The 20,098-nt window shown below is 40.8% G+C and overlaps 1 protein-coding gene across 2 annotated transcripts; it reads right to left on the bottom strand.

The window, feature by feature from the left end:
• Positions 1-5,102: 5,102 nt before the first annotated feature.
• On the bottom strand, positions 5,103-17,742 carry LOC124133350 (T-box transcription factor TBX20-like). 2 transcript variants are annotated; one of them, XM_046497723.2, is made up of 8 exons: positions 17,586-17,742; positions 16,192-16,342; positions 14,808-14,994; positions 12,144-12,411; positions 10,212-10,358; positions 9,104-9,171; positions 8,224-8,285; positions 5,103-6,363 (listed from the first exon to the last, which is right to left on the bottom strand). In XM_046497723.2, the coding sequence occupies exons 1-8, from the start codon at positions 17,619-17,621 to the stop codon at positions 5,690-5,692; spliced, it is 1,593 nt and encodes a 530-aa protein (XP_046353679.1). In that variant the 5' UTR covers positions 17,622-17,742; the 3' UTR covers positions 5,103-5,689. The 2 variants fall into 2 exon arrangements, with proteins under 2 accessions (XP_046353679.1, XP_048257126.1); XM_048401169.1 differs by having other exon boundaries at positions 16,192-16,339.
• Between the last annotated feature and the right edge of the window lie 2,356 nt (positions 17,743-20,098).

Here is a 20,098-nt window from a genome sequence, read left to right as displayed (position 1 = left end):
AATACGAAACATTCATTTATTGTGTCATTTCGAATAATTGATAAAATCTATCATATAAACGTTGAAAAGAAATGATGTGGGGACAAAGCAACTAAATTTACAGCAAAGCCCTGAAAACATGGTGAAATATACAAAAGTGTTTATGTATTGCCAGTGTCACTTTGAATGATGACAGTGCAGTGGGCAAATTGAACACGTGGTGGAAATATATTTTGCTTCAGATTGTTAAAAAAAATTGTCTGCCACAAAAAACATATTGTTGCAAGGTGTTTTTAGAAAATAAAATACCCAAGGCGAAATCCCTATGAAATCAGTGATTGACTGTAATGCAATTTCATCTATTTTAAAAATATACTCAAACAGGGCATAGAAAGTATGGTAAAAACAAATTGATTACCGTAGAGAGAGAGAGAGAGAGAGAGAGAGTGTGTGTGTGTGTGTGTCCGACCGTCCGTCCGTCCAGTGTCTGCCTGTACAAGCACGGAATAATGCCGGTATTATAGGGCTAGATACAATGCCGCTGTTTAACATGTATAACCCACCCAGACACAGCACTCACCCAGAGTCCGAGCCGACCAGTCCCCTCAATGCCGAGCGCCAGGCAGGATAACAACAAGTGCCACTTTCAACGTCTTTTGGTATATCATGGCAGGGGATCGAACCATCGACCTTCCGCTCTCAGGGCAGACGCTAAATCCACAAGACAACGGAGGCGGATCCTTATTAAACCATTTCATATATATGACAAGAAACGACTTAAGGTTGTAAACGTTTTATTTTTCAAATTTGATGGGGAGAAATATTCATCTTTGGCTGACCTAGTATTAAATTGGAAACTTAACCTTCAGGCAAGTTCATTAAAAAATCTCCGGTTCTTTCTAGAGGAAATACGGTATTTTTTCTTTCACTCCTTCCATCGGTGCGATGTTTGTATGTTTGTTTGTTGTTTAACACCGCACTGAGTAATAGCCAGGCAGTAAATAATCGTGTCTGGACCAGACAATCCAGTGGTTGGCATCATGAGCATCGATCTAGGCCATCGGGTTGCGATGTCAACCAAGTCACCGAGCCTGACCACCCGATCCCGTCAGTCGCCTCTTACGACAAGCATGGGTTGCTGAAGATAAATTCTAACCCGGATCTCAAATATTACTTTATAAGGTAGAGAGCTGTCAATACTTTCTCATATTAATATCTCATAAACTGACGGGGGCGGTCGGGTAGCCTTGCGGTTAAAGCGTTCGCTCGTCACGACGAAGACCCGGGTTCGATTCCCGACATGGGTACAATGTGTGAAGCCCATTTCTGGTGTCCCCCGCCGTGATATTGCTGGAATATTGCTAAAAGCGGCGTAAAACCATACTCACTCACTCACTCACTCACTCATAAACTGACGGAGTTCCCGGGCTCATTCTTCTGATCAGTCTTCGGTCGAGTTGACAAGATATTGACAACTTTTAATACAGTATTATTTAACCTGGTCATGATACGGAAATCACCGAAAAGTAATGATTAAATATTGAAGAGGAAGAAAAAACCACAATAAATTTGTTTTGCCTTATATGCATCTCTGCACATCACTATGGAGGAGTACATGAGTATAGTCGTTAATCCGGACTGTACCGCTCCCATGAAAATCTGGATAAACGAATCCCAGGCGTGCAGTGACACATTACGCCAGGATTGACGTCACTTACCTGGCCGCCAGTTGAGGCCTGAACAAAGTTCAAAGTACTCTGGCTCACGTTTAAGTGGCAGCAGGTCCTAGCTCCGCCTTGTTTAGTCAACCTACTAGACAACGTCAAGGATAGTACAAGTCCCAGAAGTCAATGCACTCGGAAAATCATCACCTGTTGTCAATTCCGAATTACAATCTCACAAATTATGGAAAGGAATCTTTCAGCGTTGTCTCCAAGAAATGTGGAACAAACCTCCTCTAAGCATAAACCTACCTCAGCCTTTGGACATGTTTAAATCGCAGGTGCTATAAGTGAAGAGCTGCGAGCACGCACAACGCTTGTGCGATTAAACATAAATTATTATCATCATTACCGGTGGTGGCGGTGATGATGATGTTGATGATGGTGGTGGTGGTGGTGGTGGCGGTGATGATGAAGATGATGATGTTGATGATGTGGTGGTGGTGGTGGTGATGATTATGATCATGATGATGTGGTGGTGGTGGTGGTGTCGGTGATGATGAAGATGATGATGTTGATGATGTGGTGGTGGTGGTGGTGATGATTATGATCATGATGATGTGGTGGTGGTGGTGGTGTCGGTGATGATGATGATGATGATGATGATGATGGAAGCGCTGCCTAGTCGAACCCACCCAGAACTTTTCGGTGAATGTGAAGACCCCCTAACACTGCAGCCTTCTGCATTACCCAGATTGTCAGAAGGGCTGTATTCCTAGCATTAAACCCGGGTACTCTCCCAATGTCAGTCAACAGATTGGGAGGTACCAAGCCTAAGGCACCGAGAACAATGGGGAGTCGGGCAACTTGGTACTTGGGATGCAAGCGTGAGGTCTGCATATTTGCTATGTTTTTCCTGAATCGTGTCAATCACATTAGTTTCAAAAGGGAGTAGTAGTAGTAGTAATAGTAGTAGAGGTAGTAGTAGTAGTAGTAGTAGAGGTAGTAGTAGTAGTAGTAGTAGTAGTAGTAGTAGTGGTAGTAGTAGTAGTAGTAGTATGTAACTTTCAATAGGTGTGGGAGACACGCACACGGGGCACGCGTCACTTGTGTGCTCCAGTCACGTGGATATGTCACATTGAAGTAAATATGCGTTTGTGTTTATAATTTCTAAAATTGTTCGTTAGCACTTCTCACTATATCATCTTACGAAAACAGTAGTTGAATGTACGAGAAGGTTCATCGTGAATGTCATTACTTTCGGCCGGTAACCCCGCCATGTAGTCCTATACAGGATAGAAATGTAATAGATTTCGACTGTGCCCTTTGGAATTTAAGTTTGCCAACATAAATAATTCATTTTGATCCAACGAAAAGAATAGTTTTGATTTTGACAACCAAATAGGTCTTTATTGGCGTGAATACAACAACTGTTGCGATTTGAAAGGGGGATTTACAGAAAGGGGGCATTTATAGGACCAAAACGACGTTCATTTAATCTTTTAAACGTAGTTCAAGCAAGCCTCAGTTGTTTGTTTGTTGTTTAACGCCGCACTCAGCAATATTCCAGCTATATGACGGCGGTCTGTAATGATCGAATCTGAACTAGACAATCTAGTGATTGATATCATGAGCATCGATCCACGCAGTTGGGATACGATGATATCCATCAATCAAGTCAGCGATCCTGATCATCCGATCCCCTTAGCCGCCTCTTACAACAAGTATAGTCACCGGAAAGTATGGGTCAAGCCTCAGTTGTATTAGGTTACATTGATTCATAATTCACTGTGCAATGCGTGTATGTGTCTTAATAATTAATTGTGTGAATGTATTGAGCTGTATTCGCAATATATCACAAGGCAGGACAAAAAAGAATAGGGTCGACTCGGGAATCGAACTCGGGTCTCCAGCGTGATAACGAACGCTTCCACTACTATGCAGCCCCATCTCATCGGAGTTATCTGCCGGATATACATAAGGACCACACTGCCATGAAAATCTCCCAAGCCTTCCACCTCGCTATTGCGTTGATCCCCGGATCACCGCGAACCTGGTGTAGCCTAAATGTTTGTATTGCACACCCGGAAGTAGTGGCGGTGCTTCCGGGGTTGACGGAACTGCTGAAAAAGGCCAGTTGTATTATTTCCAAAGATCGATCATTCCCAGACGAGTGTTATTGCTGTGACACTTGGCTTGACTTATGATGTCGAAAAGAAGGTGAACGACCAAGATTATTACACTTATATAGCGCCGTGCATGCACGTGTGTGTGTGGCTGCTTGTACTAGACCGGACTGATGCCAATTCATAGTGAGATACCATGCCGCAGTTTAACATGAATACCCCACTCAGGAAGTTTTCTGATTCCGTACCGACCAGTTTTAGCCCCTTAATGTCGAGCGCCAGGCAGGGTAACAACATGTACCATCTTTTAACGTCTTTTGGTATGACGCGGCCGAGGATCGAACCCCGGTCCTTTCGCTCTCCGGGCGGACGCTCCACCACTAGACCACGGAGGCGGTCCGGAAGTGTGTATTATATCTAGCCATGACAAGCGCAAACACCGTATGCACAGCAAGGGCGGATCCAACATTTTTAAAAGGGAGGGTCCAAAATATCAAAATTCTCTCTCAATTGACATCCTACAACATACTTCATTTGGTTTTCAAAGGGGAGAGGACCCCCCTTATAATCAACTGTGAATTACCCTGAACCTATTCAATATCCAAACTTAATTTCGGAAATGGCGTTGCCTTCTTTCAGTTCCCGTGAACATCCGGGTACAATAGATCTTCAGCAACGCATTCTTGCCGTTAAAGGCGACTATGCTTGGGGGATACATGTCATCGTATTCCAACTGCACCCATAGTATTGGGATATGTATTGTATCGTACCCGTGAAAATCTGGGTTAGAATGGGTCTTCAGCAACCCATGCTTGCCGTGAAAGGCGACAATGCTACTAACGGGATCAGGCGGTCAGACTCGCTGACTTGGTTGATGTTGGTCACCATATCCCAATTGCGTGGATCGATGCTCATGATGTCAATCACTTGATTGTCTGGTCCACACTCGATCATATACAGACCGCCGGCATAGAGCTGGAATATTGCTGAGTGCGGCGTTAAACAACAATCAACAAATCTTTCAGTTCCCGCTAACGGCGTCGGGGGGCGTCTGCCTTGATGAGTCGCCGCTTTGAACAGTTTTCAAGTTATATCAAGGCGTATCAGCTTAATGTGGGAGGAAAGCCCAAAGTGATGCAGGTTTACCATGAGCACGGGTATGGTGCCGACAAACCTAGAGACATACGTCAGGTTTCGAAACCATGACAATTTTTGGCGTGCCCAAGGGACGCAACTCTGCACAGCGAATTGCGACACCATGGACGACTGGGCAAGCCGTGCCCGCCATTGTGAATAGAAACACTTGAAGACTCATAAAACAGAACAAAACGCAATATTAGTTTTCAATATTTTAGTCATAAAATATCAATAACCTGGCAAGAAAAACAATTCTTGCACGTCATTTGGGACCTAGGGTTCCTTAGGAATGACGTTATAAGATCATGGTGCACTGAAACAACCAAATGTGAGTCACATATAAATATGTATATAATACAGTCATAACTCTATGTTCATGTCAGAATGAATAAATAAACGTCTTCATGGCCCAAAAGTAAATTTGGGTTTGACAATTTTTGCCGCATTCGTTTCAGCAAGTTAAGGTCTATTTTTGTGAACACCTTTGTACACAACGTTCCACACACAACACAGATTTCCGGTTGAGCAAATGAGACCTGACCAATGAGAAACTGCCGATCTGATCATGTGACAATGACGTCATATCCGTTTTGTCAAATATGTACAGAGCACCTCGGCAGTCCGTGACGTCGCTGCTAGATTGTCCAAATATGTACAATATTCGCTGCAGTGTTGCGGTTGTCCTCACGTGACACCCCCGCGTCCCCGAACCCCGAAGCTGTAGGGGGCAAGCACTTGTAGACGGGCCAGGCCCTGGGTTAATGTTCACACACCATGTGTGTATTTTCACGCCATGGGACCCGTGAAATTCATATTCATCATATGCATGTTTGGTGTGAGGTGCGTTGCGTACGGTTGAGCGGACTGCATGTAGGTGCAGGATGAGAGTGAGGGGTGGTGTTGGGGTGGGGTCGTACGGATGCCGTACCCATGAGATGCCGTATTCAGGCCGCTTGTTTGACGTATCGCACAATCGTTGGTTTGTCCCGACAAGCGACAAGCCTGCATTTGACTGTTGACGGGGTGAAGACTTAAACTCATGCTGCTTGACACGGGCTGGAGGAGTGCTGAGCTTGTTGAAACGGGAAGGAAGCTACTGCTTGGTACCCTGCTGACGGCGGGGTGGTGTGGGTAGTAGACCTGTTCGCCTCCCATGCATGACTGGTTAAATGACTTGACGGAGCCGAACTGGCACTGGTTGGGAGAAGGAGTGGAGCTCGCGCTATTGGATCCACGGGATTTTTCCAGATCCGGAGAAATGGCTGTCGATTTCAGGATCTGACATGGGGGAAGTTCTGTGCCAGATGCATCACTGGGGTTGTCGTCAGATGTGTCGGAAACTGGGTCGCTGTCCTCATCTTTCTGAGCTTGTGACGACACAGCGTTGTGAGGCTCCGTCTTCAGTTTCATGCCAATATCATCTTCATCTGTTTTCAGTTTCTTCATCGCTGTTAATTCAACTGTAACGGAAAATCAAACACAATAAATACTTTGAAACCCAATCTCTACCATATACAACGAATATTAGCTTAATTAAATGAAACAGAAAGCATCTCCTACAATATAAATCACCCGCTTTGAGAAATGCTTCAAGTGCCGTTTGATCTATTTATCCGAGTGGCCACCTATCAATTATTTACTTAACACAATGCTATGAACAATGCCCCTAGCACCTGTCAAACCGAGGAAATCGACAACAGCCCGACGTTCCATCTGCCACGGCTGTCAATCAAGCACTATGAAACATACAACTCGCGGGGCATGCTTACAACCGAATCGTTGCTCTACAATATTTCATACAGCAGAACATAGATAATAACAATCGTTGTGTTTATTCGTTTATATGCCTATATTGTTAATCAATGCCTTAATAGATTTACTACTGGTTGCGGTCGACATATTCTGGGTGACATATTGTGAGTGTCTGGTGTTCGAATGTCATACGTTACTCAACATCGTTCACGTCGATTTGTAGCAAAATGTCTTTGTTAACAAAAATATTATCCTTACGTGGATGTACGAAGTATTACGCAAACATCCCTCCGAAATTTGTTCGTCTATTGTCATTTTCAACTGACAGGTGGCGCTCTTTTCATAGCGACGACAGGTAGCCCAAACCCAATTACTGATAACATACCCGATAAAACACAACACTCGTGTTACAAATGAGATTACAAATACCCGACAGGTTGTTCAATAGAAAGTGCTACAATGACGTCACGTGACGTAACATGCGCAGTCCGGGGCGAGCATAATCGCCATCATTTCTAACCACATGCCGTAAAGGGGCGCGTGCCAAATGCGCCCGCAAGCCGAGATGTCGTAACAATCTTTAGTCGTAAGACAATTATTACCACCCGTTTTGTTTCGCTCTTTCTTTAGCCAAATTCGTAATTCGAATTGTTAACAAATATCGATTTTTTAATGTAAAGTCATATACACTATGTAAGAAAAGAAGTTTTTTGGTAATTAATTCCTAGTAAATTTACAAAACATTTTGTCATAATTACCGGAACAGATTACGTTTGACAACAAAACTAACGCCATCGGTTCTAGTCAAGTCATTTAGTTTTTTTATAAATTGTCAAGAACTACAAGCAAATCTCACAGAAGGCAAGTTTTTCCAAAATTCAGTTCCAACTTCTCGCGTCTCTGACGTTTACGTGAGAGGAAGTGTCGGCTACTTTTTCACCCGCAACACCATCGAACAAAAACAATCGGATTTCGGTTTAAGAGAACGGTTCCCCTTCAGCTCAAACTGGAATGGTTAACCATAAATCGGTAAGGTGCTTATTTGAGTTGCCACTTGAACCAGATTGGGGTTTCGGAGTACATTAATCGTTATTCTGGAACAGATGAGAACGGTTTTCCGAGTACATCGACGCCATTTCTCGGCCCAGGTGTAAGCTGACGAGTTTCAGAAGATTATTGAATTAGTCGAGAGTATAGGTGCGAAAATTTGCCGCGATATTTCAGTGTCGTCTCGCTGATGCAATTAGCGAGTCTCATCAATATTGCAAGACCTTGCAGCTAATCACATAACAAAGATGCTGAATTCTCACTCCGGCCCAGTTCAGGGCATTCTGGCCACGAAAGTGACAAACTTAAATTCGCGTGGGGTGTAAAAGCGTGCATTTTCACAGCCCTGGCAGATAGTCAATCCGGCGACTAGCTCTCACACGTGTTAGAAAATGCGGCAACTGAGAGGATTTGCCGAAAAACATTGACAGGAAGCCTGGGCAGGCAGATGTGTAATTCAATTGCCAAGCCATGAAAGAAGGCCGGGAGGAAAAAATCTGGACGATGGCTGAAGCATTTACCTTTATCATGATCCGAAGACCCGTCCTCGCTTGCTGGCCTTTTAATGCTTAGGCGGTGATCACTGGAAGAGAGAAGACACAATGTGTGAATGGGTACAGGGGAGGGGGGAAACTGGCTACAATTGTGGATGATGCTAGCGGGCCTCAAACCACGAGGGAAATCAGACAATATGTCAACGCCTAGCGCCTAGTGGAAAAGATTTGTCACCTTTCCGTGTTCCGCGGACGAACAGCCGGAATCGTTTTGACCATCATCAATATATTCGCGAAATAGGCCTTATTGAGTAAGATGAATATGTTCATTTTAAATCAACCCGGCACACCTCAAACACGCCTTGGTCAATACACGCGACGTTTAGATCAACTCGTCCCGCAACCAACCCGCCAATTCTTTAACACCTAGCTCCCCTGATGACATTTTTCTAGGCGGACCAACGTTGAAATCACTCTAACTGTCACAACTTAGCGCTACCACCTCTACAGATTTGCCACCGTTTTCTCGCACATTCTGTAGACAAAGCATTTTATTTTTTTCCCTCCGTGTAGGAATATATATTGATCGGCGCCGAGTGCTCTGGCTCAGACACCACCGGTCTATGATCTGTCACGTTTAGTCTCGCTGTCTTACGCCTATTTTCCAAGGTTACAAAGATTTATGAGAAACGTTCTGGCCATGGCGTGATAACGTCGCTGACGGCGACCACGCTGCTGAAGCAACGTTAACCGAACATCAAAGAACGTTGTAACATTTAAATGCGATTCCAGCCACGAAAGGTGCTGGGGCTGATTACTTGCTCCAGAAGATAATACCAGTCATTACTACGACAATGTTAAGCGTATTACTTGTTTTTCCATGTTTTAGAATTAATATTTAACTTACCGTCTCCCCATTCCATTGTCACGAAAGCCTTTAGCGAATGGGTTGTTATCAATCTTGAGCTGGGTTATCTGAAAACAATATAAATACCACATGAACAAAGAGTAACATGCGTTAATATATTCTGTTATACTCGAGACCACTGTTGGCGCACATTATATTTGATAACGAGTCTATAATTCAATTTCGATACTTGGTTTGCTGCACGTGCGTGGTTGCTCTCTTAACGACGCCGCGCGGCCAAAAACTTTCGACGCGTGCGCAAACAGCACCAGGACGTGCGGTTAAATAGCGAGCGCGGTGCCTAACACGTGCGCTAACCCTATCGACTGCTTCTCTCAGCTATCTTGTAAATTCCGTCAGTAAACGATTACTGAAAATGAACATATACTGTACTAAGGCTTTTTTTGGTCGTTTTTTGTCATCTTTAATATTATCACGCTTCAATGACGAAGTATACTCATTGACACCCAGTTGCGGGTACATTTCACCGTATAATCGGAATCAAATCATTCGCTTAAAGATCTTTTACGATTAACCATTAACCCTTCCGCCATGTTAATGTTAGCTGACACGAAAATCGTATGTCTGAATACTGTTACTCGTTGCAATAAGTGCCACGAGCCACGCCAAATCCGTCACTTCTCTCACGGCTTTTTCCATCTGACCAACCCAAGGTGTTAGGAAACTGGTTCGATGTAAATGGCGGACTACTTCAAACGGCCCACGGAATGAGCCTATACTCGCAGATGAAATATTCATTTTGTCGGCTTTTGAAGCCGATCGAATGTTTCTGTAAGATTACGAAGGCAGTTACACGCCGAAGCCATATTAAGCATTACTGGAAGCGCGTCACGAAAGTAGCGCCATTATTCAGTTAAGACATGAAACGGAAGCGACTGTCCCAAGGGGAACGCGTTAGACCACTTGTTCGTATAGTAAATTGACCTATCGCTAACCTTGTGTTGCTTTGAATTACGTATCGAGAATCGTCAGGACAAGCATTACAACACTTGGAACCTCGGATCATATTTGAATATTTCTCGATTGTGTCGGTGATTTTGATAGGCTAAGACACTTCCCGTTATTCGTTAAAAAAAATGGAACTCACCTGTTCATTCTGGTAAGCTGTCACAGCGATGAAGCAAGTTTCGTCAAAAGCATATGTATTGAATGTATTCCATCTCATTGTGAAGATATCGTTCGCCTGTACCACGTGGATCCTTGGCTGGTACTTGTGCATGGAGTTGAGAATAATCTGTAAACAAATACGAAATCGAAATTAAATATCGATTGAAAAAGTATGGTATAAATACTAACTTGGGTTTAGTCACTGATTGTGAGACAACCTGCTCATAAGTCTAGACATTGCGTTGTGTATAATTTAGTATGTAAAGTATAATATTCAGTTTCCGTGTTCGTGTCAAAGTCCTAGTTTTGGGATCACTGGGACCTCGTTATTCAACGCCTGAGAACAAAACAAAACGGGTTTTTAATTAAGGTGTCACCGGGAAATTTTGGATAAAATCTCTATAGCTTTACATAAGCGTAATTTCTGGCACGAACAGCAGAATAACGGCTTAAGGGGATAAATATTTGATCAAGTTTTTGTTACTTGTCCATACCATCAGATGAGATGGAGGAGGATTATACGGCTTCACTATAAAATCGGACAAGAAGAATTAATTATGTCTTACGATTGCCTTTTTTAGTTTCTACTCGAAATGTGATAACGTATCAATTTCCTAGATTTGAAAACGTGAATTGTTCAGTCATGGAAAATGCATATTCATCAAATGCATCCGGCGTCAGCATTCAGACATGCGCAGAAGGCGTGCATATTTAATTAGTTTCAAGCGCCTTAAGACATTTTCCTGAGCTTCATCAAAACCCCCGTGCTTCCATTTGAGTTACGTCGAAAAACAGATCATCCTTAATTACACGATCCCTAAATTGTTTAATTGAAATTGACTCCGCCTCGTGGGCCAAATGACGGCCATTTTAGTTTTTCTTTTCTCTTTCCTTCATCCTAAGCCTTCCCTAAATAACCTTCGACCTCGTGAGCTCCCCGAAGGTGCCCCATGGGAAAATATCAATTTCAGTTGGCGTCTGTGCAGTGATGGAGCTCCTATGCCTCATTACAAAGGCAAAACATTGAACGACTCTTGCGCGCCTGGGACGCAAGGACGCCCGTCCAAATACTCTCATAATGAATTATTGCACAAAAGAAGAACCGAGCTATCATTTTCGCTTTTCTTGTAAAGGCAGGAGTTCATTAAGAACTAGAAAATAATGACGTAGCTAAGTAGGCCCCTTTAAAGCTAATGATTGTTTAGTGGTTGGGAATCTTTATCCAATAAACCACTGATCGGTACTAAATAGAGGAGACAAGGTGGCAACAATAGGTATTATGTCCGGTTTCAAACTATTGGCGTTTTCTTCAAAGAATATATATATTTTGTACAAAAAATATCGATTGGGTGTTGAAAACTTGAACTGTTAGACATTTTGTCAAGTTTAAATCTTGATGCCAAACCCATCTCGACTGGGACATTTTTCATGTTTGGTCTCTTGAGAAAACCGTGCATACAAGTCCTACATATCTTCATTAGGCGCAGTGGAGCAAATCACTCTGCTCAGTCCTGTTTTGACTGCTCCGAGCGACAAGAGGAAAGATTTCGTGCAAAATCTAGGAATTCTCGTTTGTGCTACCATATTGGGATTTACTGCACGAGATCTGGTAATTATTTGAGCGCTATTTCTTACGATCTTGAACGTGATTTTTCACACAATGAGTTTCGGGATTCGATGCTCTTGGTTAAGGATAGGCCCTACGGGACGAAGGTTGGCAGAGTGGCGAATAAGGGCTACCGGCATATCCGATCTCACCACGCAAGACGCTCTGAAATTGACTCTGGGGCGGAATAAATATTTAACACCATTTCTTAATATTCCGAGGATGTGGCATCTGCTGGGGCATATACCCTTTACCATATCTCACGATTGTGTTTGTATCCAATAAATGGTAGCATCAGTCACTTACGTGTCCATTCTGGTCAAGGTTGTTGTTGGTGAGTTTAAGCTTGTGGAACGTCACGGGCTGTTTGGTCCAGTGGGAACCGGAAGCTGGGGAGTCTGGATGAATGTAGAGTCTTCCGGGCATGTGCGGTTCAGCCTTTCCGGTGACTACCCATTCCGAATTATGGTACTTGTAGCGACAATCGTCAACCGGTACAATGTCGACAAGTAGGATGTACTTTGCGTGCAGGTCAAGGCCTTCGAGAGTCACTTTGATAGTTGGAAACATGCGCCTAAAATAGAAAACATTTGAACTATGAAATAATTTCTTGTTAGGAAGCCGAGCGTAGCACATCTGTTTCGCGAGATGAGACGATACGTACTATATACGTTTGAAGACGAGATAATATTAGCTGGGCCCGCACAAAAGTGAGCCATGTGTTGCACGTGCATGTACAGCATGCTAAATCATTTATATTATACATTTACGATAAACACATGTAATGAAATTGTTCAACGAGCCTTTTTCGAAGCGTGCTATATTACAACCAAACACACAATATATGTGAACATCAGTGCGAGCAGAGTTATATTGAAACTGCTTTCCGATGAACAGGCAATAATACAGATTGTAACTTGACATGGTTCGAACGTTTTGAAAAGGGGCAAGTCGTGTCCTATATTGTGATGTATATCGCACCTTATTTGTTAATAGTAATAAAATCAATATCACAAACATCACAGAAGGATTGGAATATCAAATATTATAAAATATATTTTCCAAAATAAAGAAGATGCACAACAGCTGCATTGGTGGGAATCCGTTTGCATATTTTAATTTTTTGGTAGGTTATGCAACTAGGATATTTTAATATAAAGGCATGTCTATTTTCAATTTAAATAAAAACCTAAAGAAATGACGATTTTGTATGACCAGGATACAGTCTGTTGTGGCAGATTGTTTCGTTCAATTTAAGAAATAAAATAAGTTCCTGTAAATCATTATTCTGATGAGCCACATGCGTTGCGCTTTTAATCCGGAAGTTCCAAAGGCCATACTATACCGAAACATGGTAACATGTTTTCATTTGAATTGACAACATCCTGCATCCCGGATGCGAAAAAAACGGCGTTTGTTACAATAGAGAATCTCTCTGATTTAGCAAATCCGGGAAGGAAATATATAGCTTATATCCCGCTCTATACAAATGAACCTGTCACATTTTCTCGCAGCGCATACACCTGCCAAGGAAACATATGTCCCGTGTGTACCGATATAGTTATCATATTCCACAGGGAACAAAACACCTGCCACACCGTACAACCATTGAGACGCGAACCGGATTTCAAACAGGTGAAAAGGAGCATGCTTTAAATTTGTTGTTTTTTACCCATTACATCTGTTCGTGGTGTTAACTTCAGCCCACTTAATGTCCTCCTTTGATAGTCAGAGAAGGTCCATGTACCTGTGTACTATGGACAAGCTGTGCGAGGAACTATTTCACAACCTCGTCACACATTCATTTTCTATTAACACAACCATTTGGTTCCGGGTCAAATGAGGCTCGTATATAAGGTATTATCCAAGCCTTCCTGGTATTCAAAAGCTTTAGGCTTATTAATAGGCCTAGTTCCGTATGAATAGATATTTTTTTTGAAAACGGAAGCTTATGTTGAAGTGAGTTGGCAAAAAGATGACACGCGTTCGAATTAGGTTGTATTTGACTGAAGGATGTTTCGCCTATAATCTATAGGGACCTCTAGCTACTTTACACAAGCGGGGCATGGGGCAGTTACATTATTTCAAAATGTTATTTATCATTTATGGTAATATGTAAAAGAAATGTTGCTCCCATCTGTCGTCAAATGAAATTCTTTTAGGACGAAAATCATAAAATGAAAGGAAATAAAAGACGAACACTTTTTGATCCGGAAGAATGGATCGTTAATGGGTCGTTAAACTGATTACAGATTGCGCATGCATTTTCTCTATACCCACGTGTTGTCAAATAACGTCCGAAATGAGTCAACGTATTAGTAACTTAGTCCAATAAATGCGTGGTACGTTCTAATATTTTTTGTCGAAAAAAAATCATGGTTTTATACAATTTATTTTATGAAATTGTGATATCTGATTGTCACAGACGAGTGCATAACGATAGACACGCGACATGGCACGTGTCCGTATTAACAATGCGCACGCGCGGCAGTCATCAGCGCGTGCGGTGTCCCTTGTCACAGTAGGGGTACAAACAGAATACAGCCAAATGCGTTAACACTTGATGCGGAACGTTGACTAGCTATGAGAAGATATATAGATGCTAATTCTAATTTGACATAAATTGTTGAATTCGTTTTTCAATATATCGATTTAGAGAAAAATATAAAAATTGCAAAAAATTAGGCAACTTGAATAATCAGACACTTGCGTGAAAATATTTATCCAATATATTACGATAATTTGTATTTTTCAGTATTTGAATTCAAGTCAACGAGTAATCAATATCACGAAAAGGGATTATGCGCCAAAACAAGAGGTTTCGTGAACATCGTATTATATCCCATGCTTACTTACAAGTGTGTTGGTTTATGCATAACCAACGCAAAACAATACTTACCGGTTGCTTTACAAACAGTAAAACAAAAAAAAGATTCAAACCATTTAAAGAAATTTTTTTTCAACCCTTACCTTCCCGTCTTCGTGATGATCATCTCGGTGCCAATGTTGTGGAACTTGCTCCACAAATCTCTGTTGTCCAGGCTGATCTTAATGTTTTTGTCCATGGAATCGCTCTGCCCTACCCCAGAGGTAAGCATGCGTTTAGGGTCCGGCGTCGACAGGTGAGGGTACGCCCCAAACTGCTGGCTTTGGCCTACTGATAAAACATTAATTTTAGTTGGACATAATACAGAGATTTCAGAACCAAACCAAACACGATATCAGTAACGATACACTTGTTGGTTTGCTATTTGAAATTTAAATAAAAACAAATGGCTGTTTGTATTATTAATATTATTTCTGTGCATATAAGACGATATAATGCATGTTTCGTTTTTAATCCCCCCAATTTGAATTTGGATTATAGGATTATGCATAAGTGTAAAATGTTTTTTGTTATTTTTACAAATTAAGAATGCCTACTCATAAAAAATGTGTGTGTGTATTTAAGGTGCATTTAGCCAATGTAATTAAAGAACAACTTAAAATAAAATCTCTACAAAGGAGTGTCAAATACTCGTCGTGTAAAATAAACGTGAACCGTATTTCTGAAATTTAAAACCGCGTATGATTCACTTGCAGCATAATGAAAAACGTAGTCAAATTCTAAAATTTTAAATTTCGATACGTCCCTCCCAGGAATTGACTCAGCGGCGAATGTCGGTTTTGCGTTTTGGGTAACATTTTACAAAAATATGATTATACACATGAACACTTTCACTGCCGGGTTTCTGTAACGTGTAATAACCAGCGTTGCAATACCACGCTAATTCATACAACATCCAGATTGAAATTAGCGGTATCGAAATATAGTAACGACCAATTCTTTGTGTATTATTTATCAACCAAATAAAAATTCGTTATTGACAGAGTTTGCCACATCAATTTCATATATAAATCATGTATGAGAGCTCATTTCAGGGGGAAATTGAAATTAACAACAGTTTGGGATTGCCTGTGGACACGATTGAGCGGGAGTTGCCACATCCCCGTTGTAATACTTGTGAATATTGAAAGTGTCGTCGAATAAACACAATAAACATTATTACGGTGAAAATAGTAATTTATCTAGTTGGAACAGTTTACCGTTTTTTGTGTCATATATATCGAATAGTATTTAAATGAAGAAACAGCAAACCTTGTAACAAATATTGTAAAAAAATAATGAATCGGAACCGCTACAACGATATCTTAATAAATATAGAATACAAATCTTAATTGAACACGGAAGCTTGCAAACGTGTGTTCATGTTTTAGGAAAATATTGAAAAGGGAAATATTAATTTATACACTATTTGTGTATACTGTTTCCAAATTGATATGGAATTCGGTATTGTATATTTATAGTACTGACCTGCCATAAGCGAATCATGAGCTGGATGCATTGGAAATCCAAAGAACGAAGCTTGTGGGGCGGGCATCAACCCGTGGGAAAGGGGGAACGCACGAGCGCGTTGCGAGATGAGATCGTCCTCGTACATGTTTGCGGAGGAGGTTGGGTACTTCTGAAACAAAATAAAATAAATTCAATATATTTTAGAATTCGAAACATATGACAGAGTTGAACTGGGATGTCAAAGACAAAAATCGCTAACCATTTTAGCTGGAGTATTCAAATGAGACAGGCTGGTTTGTAAGTGTGTGCCGTTCGTCTCGAGGGTAGTCCAAGTTATGATTCAAGAACCACCAGTTACCTGTTTTATTAGTGCGGGCGTCTCAACAGGGCGTCTCATCCGAGTGTCTAACGCTTGGTTCGTTTGTTTCCTAATCTAACATTTAGGACTACTCGAAGTCTAGCTGTATACTTACAGTAAGGATTTGAGGCAACCTCGCTTACCGTTTAATTGACAATCACTTTAAGGAAGACTCATCGAAATGGGTTTGTTGTGATTGTTAAGTGTTTGAGGAATTGGATCTGTGAAAACACACGCTGTATAAGTCAATTTGAAAGTTTATTTAGAAATTTAAAAAAAATATAAATTCGACTTGTTCATGTAACTTGTGCCCTTCTTTCTGTTCAAATTTGACAAAACATGAAATACGAGAACAAAAACATGTTATTTCTAAACTTTGTAAACTCAACAATTGTCTAAATCTCTAATCGGTACATAATTCGAATTATTACACGGAATAACTTCTGACAATATTTTACCTAGTTGAATAATATATAAAAACTTGTACACCTGTTTGCCGCCCTCAGCGGGAGTTGATCAGGAATTATCAGAAAAGAACTCTTTGATCTATGCCGTCAGTGATTACGGCACCCGTTTCACATGTCAATCAAACTCTCCGCGAACACAAATTGACCAATTACATAACGGAATAAGTACAGGTGAGTTGTGTCCCTTGTTGTTAAAGCAGGTGACTGAGGATGAGGGGCGGGTCCTTATTATTTTCTTTCACGTTTAAAATTTAAAAGGACAGCTATAATTATCACCAGCGAATATTTTTAAAAATTATATAATAAAGTATAAGGTACACGTAATACATAAGATCATATTTTTTTCAAAGACTGATTTTGAAAAAATACACTTATTTTCCACAATGTGAACACGTTAAGGGAAATATCATCTAACGTACAACAGGGTTGGAATGACGCATACTACTTCGAGGATGTTACGGTAAACTGTTTATACAGCTGGTTAGTAAAATAGTGTAAACAATCGTCTTCTTCATCTTTAAATAACGGTGAAATGTATACCACGAAAAATCACAGAATATCTAAATGTTATTTCAGTATATACTCACGCAGGGGTTGTGAGGAAGTTGGCACAAAAGATCCATGTTTGGTGTGCAAATAAATGTCAATGTCAAACTCAGGTATATATCCAAACTCGTCAAAAGCCTCAGCGAATGTTATGGTACCGCGGTAGACTAGTGCTTATAGTTGAAGCGACAAGCAAATTCTACCGACAATCCTCTCAGCCTCCCATTTTGTTAGCACGCGCGATTTAAGCTCCGCCCCCAATATCATTATGTCAGCAGCTCGCGTTAATATGGCCACGCCCCTTCACGACAGATAGGCGCCGGGCTTTCAGAGGCGAAATTGTTAAAACAACTCGAACAAGCAATGCCATCTCCTCGTAAATACGACCGTCGGAAACAACGGGAATCTTGATTCGCAAATCGTCATTCTTTTGTTCCATGTCGCAATTGTTACAACCCGTGAATAGGGTCGGGCTTCCGTGACGGTCACCCCGCGAAAGCACCGGCAAGGCGACTCAGGGGTTAATTAGCTAAGAAGAGGTGAAAATATTTTCTCAATCAGTTGTAGAGACAGGTGCCTATTGATATTGTGACGAGATACGCTTTTGCTTAGTGGTTCCGGCCGATGGACTTAAGTTCATTAATGTAGAGAGTTCATTTTAGACGTCAACAAAATCAGGGAATTGACAAAGTTTGTTGTCGTTATCCTTTGACGCCAGACAACGGCACATGTAAATATATCAGCGTCGCAGTGACGTTTAAAGTGACACTTCACACCAAAAACATTGTCACTTAAGTGTGTGACATGTGTTTCGTTGAAATCGAACAAATATTTTAGCGAAATAATCTCGGACAATTTGTGATTCGAACAAATATTTAAGCGAAATAATCTGTGACAATTTGTGATCCTTGATCGTCATACATTTCGTCACATTTTCGTATTCAGATACATACACATACTATTATAAGTTAATATTCACATTTCGGAATTGTGTATGTGTTAACTTAAAAAATAAAATCCTTCAACAAACACCCGTCGCAAAGGTATACTATCGATTAATAGCGCACTTTATCCTAAGATCTAACATTAAAGAACGATTCTATAGCCGTTTGGGATATATTCTGAACGAATTCATATATCCCTTTATTCATTGCCCGCATTCACATGTTACATGTCCTTATTAAATTCATGTTATAAACATTTGATTTGTATCTCATCTAATGTAAATATACAATTTCAAAGATGTTCCCATAATAAAAATAAGGAACAATAACCCTTTATAAAATCACAACTAACGTTTTAAATTATCTTTATCGTATGAAATTCTTTCCTCTTTGACGACGGAATGAGACAAAATTCAGCAACCTTTGAAAAATAAAACGCTTCCTCGAATAACCTGCTGCCCGAACACACGCTACTAAAACCGAACGATGGAGCCCTACAATCGGAATGAAGCCGGACGTATATCACATTCTCCGAACGCTTTATAGAGTTGCTAGACTTTTACGTTTATGGCGTCCGTGTTTCCAATTTTACATACGGGTGTTTACTTGAATATGTCGGATTGGGAAAGGGGAGAGAAAAGAATACGTAGCTTACAACAAACATATTAGATTTCTCGGCGATGTTGTAAAACTTAACGTTTTCTCAGTGGGTGGTATATGTTATAAGACAAACTCCGTACATCGCTGCAACGTTGAGAGTTTTGCATCGTGTACCACGCAATCGTGCAATGTATGATATAATTTGGAATAATTACTGCTGCTAATAATAAAATGTGAACTTTTTGTCGATACTGAATAATTTAGTAATCAACCAACCTCAAATTGGATTAAATGTACCGTAACATAACGCAAAATTTACTCTCTTTTTTTAAAATGTTTTCTTATTCGAACAGCACAAATATAGCTTGAGTTATTTTGTTTAAGAATTATGTAGTCGCCGTCTAAAAAAACAACCAATCATTGCTGTTGTGTTATTCGGCAGAAATTCTGCCACAATGACAGTGAAAGGAACCGAACGTGAACATCTCCCCTTAACAATTTTCTACAAGGAAAATTCGTGAAAAATCTCGCATATTAAATAAACAATATATAACGAGATAATTTGCTTATCAAGAAGCTCCCTTAAAGTATGTGCCTTCAAAAAAGAGATCTAAAAAAAGTGATCTGCATTTTGTAGTTAGACTGAACTCCAACGTGAAACCATGCCACATTTTTGGCAACCAATGGTTCTATTTAATAATTCTATTTGATCGACAAATGTCATCTCATCTTACCCGTTATCAAAATTCACTTGCGAGATGGTGTCGGTTGGATGGATGGATATCGACCGTTTATTATTCATTCCATATTTTGTGATCTGTTATGAATACATAATGCATGGGAGAGTCCGCTCATTCATTATCAGACCGACGTGGCACCTAATCGCATCGATCTGCCATTACATATGGGTGCTACAGCACGACCTATTGCATATTTACAAATACCGACCGTGCTGAGTGCCACAATCGTCTCGGAAAGCTTATGAAGCTGTAAACAGAAGAATCGCGTTC

The sequence above is a fragment of the Haliotis rufescens genome, unplaced genomic scaffold, assembly GCF_023055435.1.
Source record: "Haliotis rufescens isolate VD_foot unplaced genomic scaffold, xgHalRufe1.0.p SCAF_21, whole genome shotgun sequence".
In the NCBI taxonomy this organism is placed as follows: domain Eukaryota; kingdom Metazoa; phylum Mollusca; class Gastropoda; order Lepetellida; family Haliotidae; genus Haliotis; species Haliotis rufescens.
This window is presented reverse-complemented; position numbering and strand designations above follow the sequence as displayed.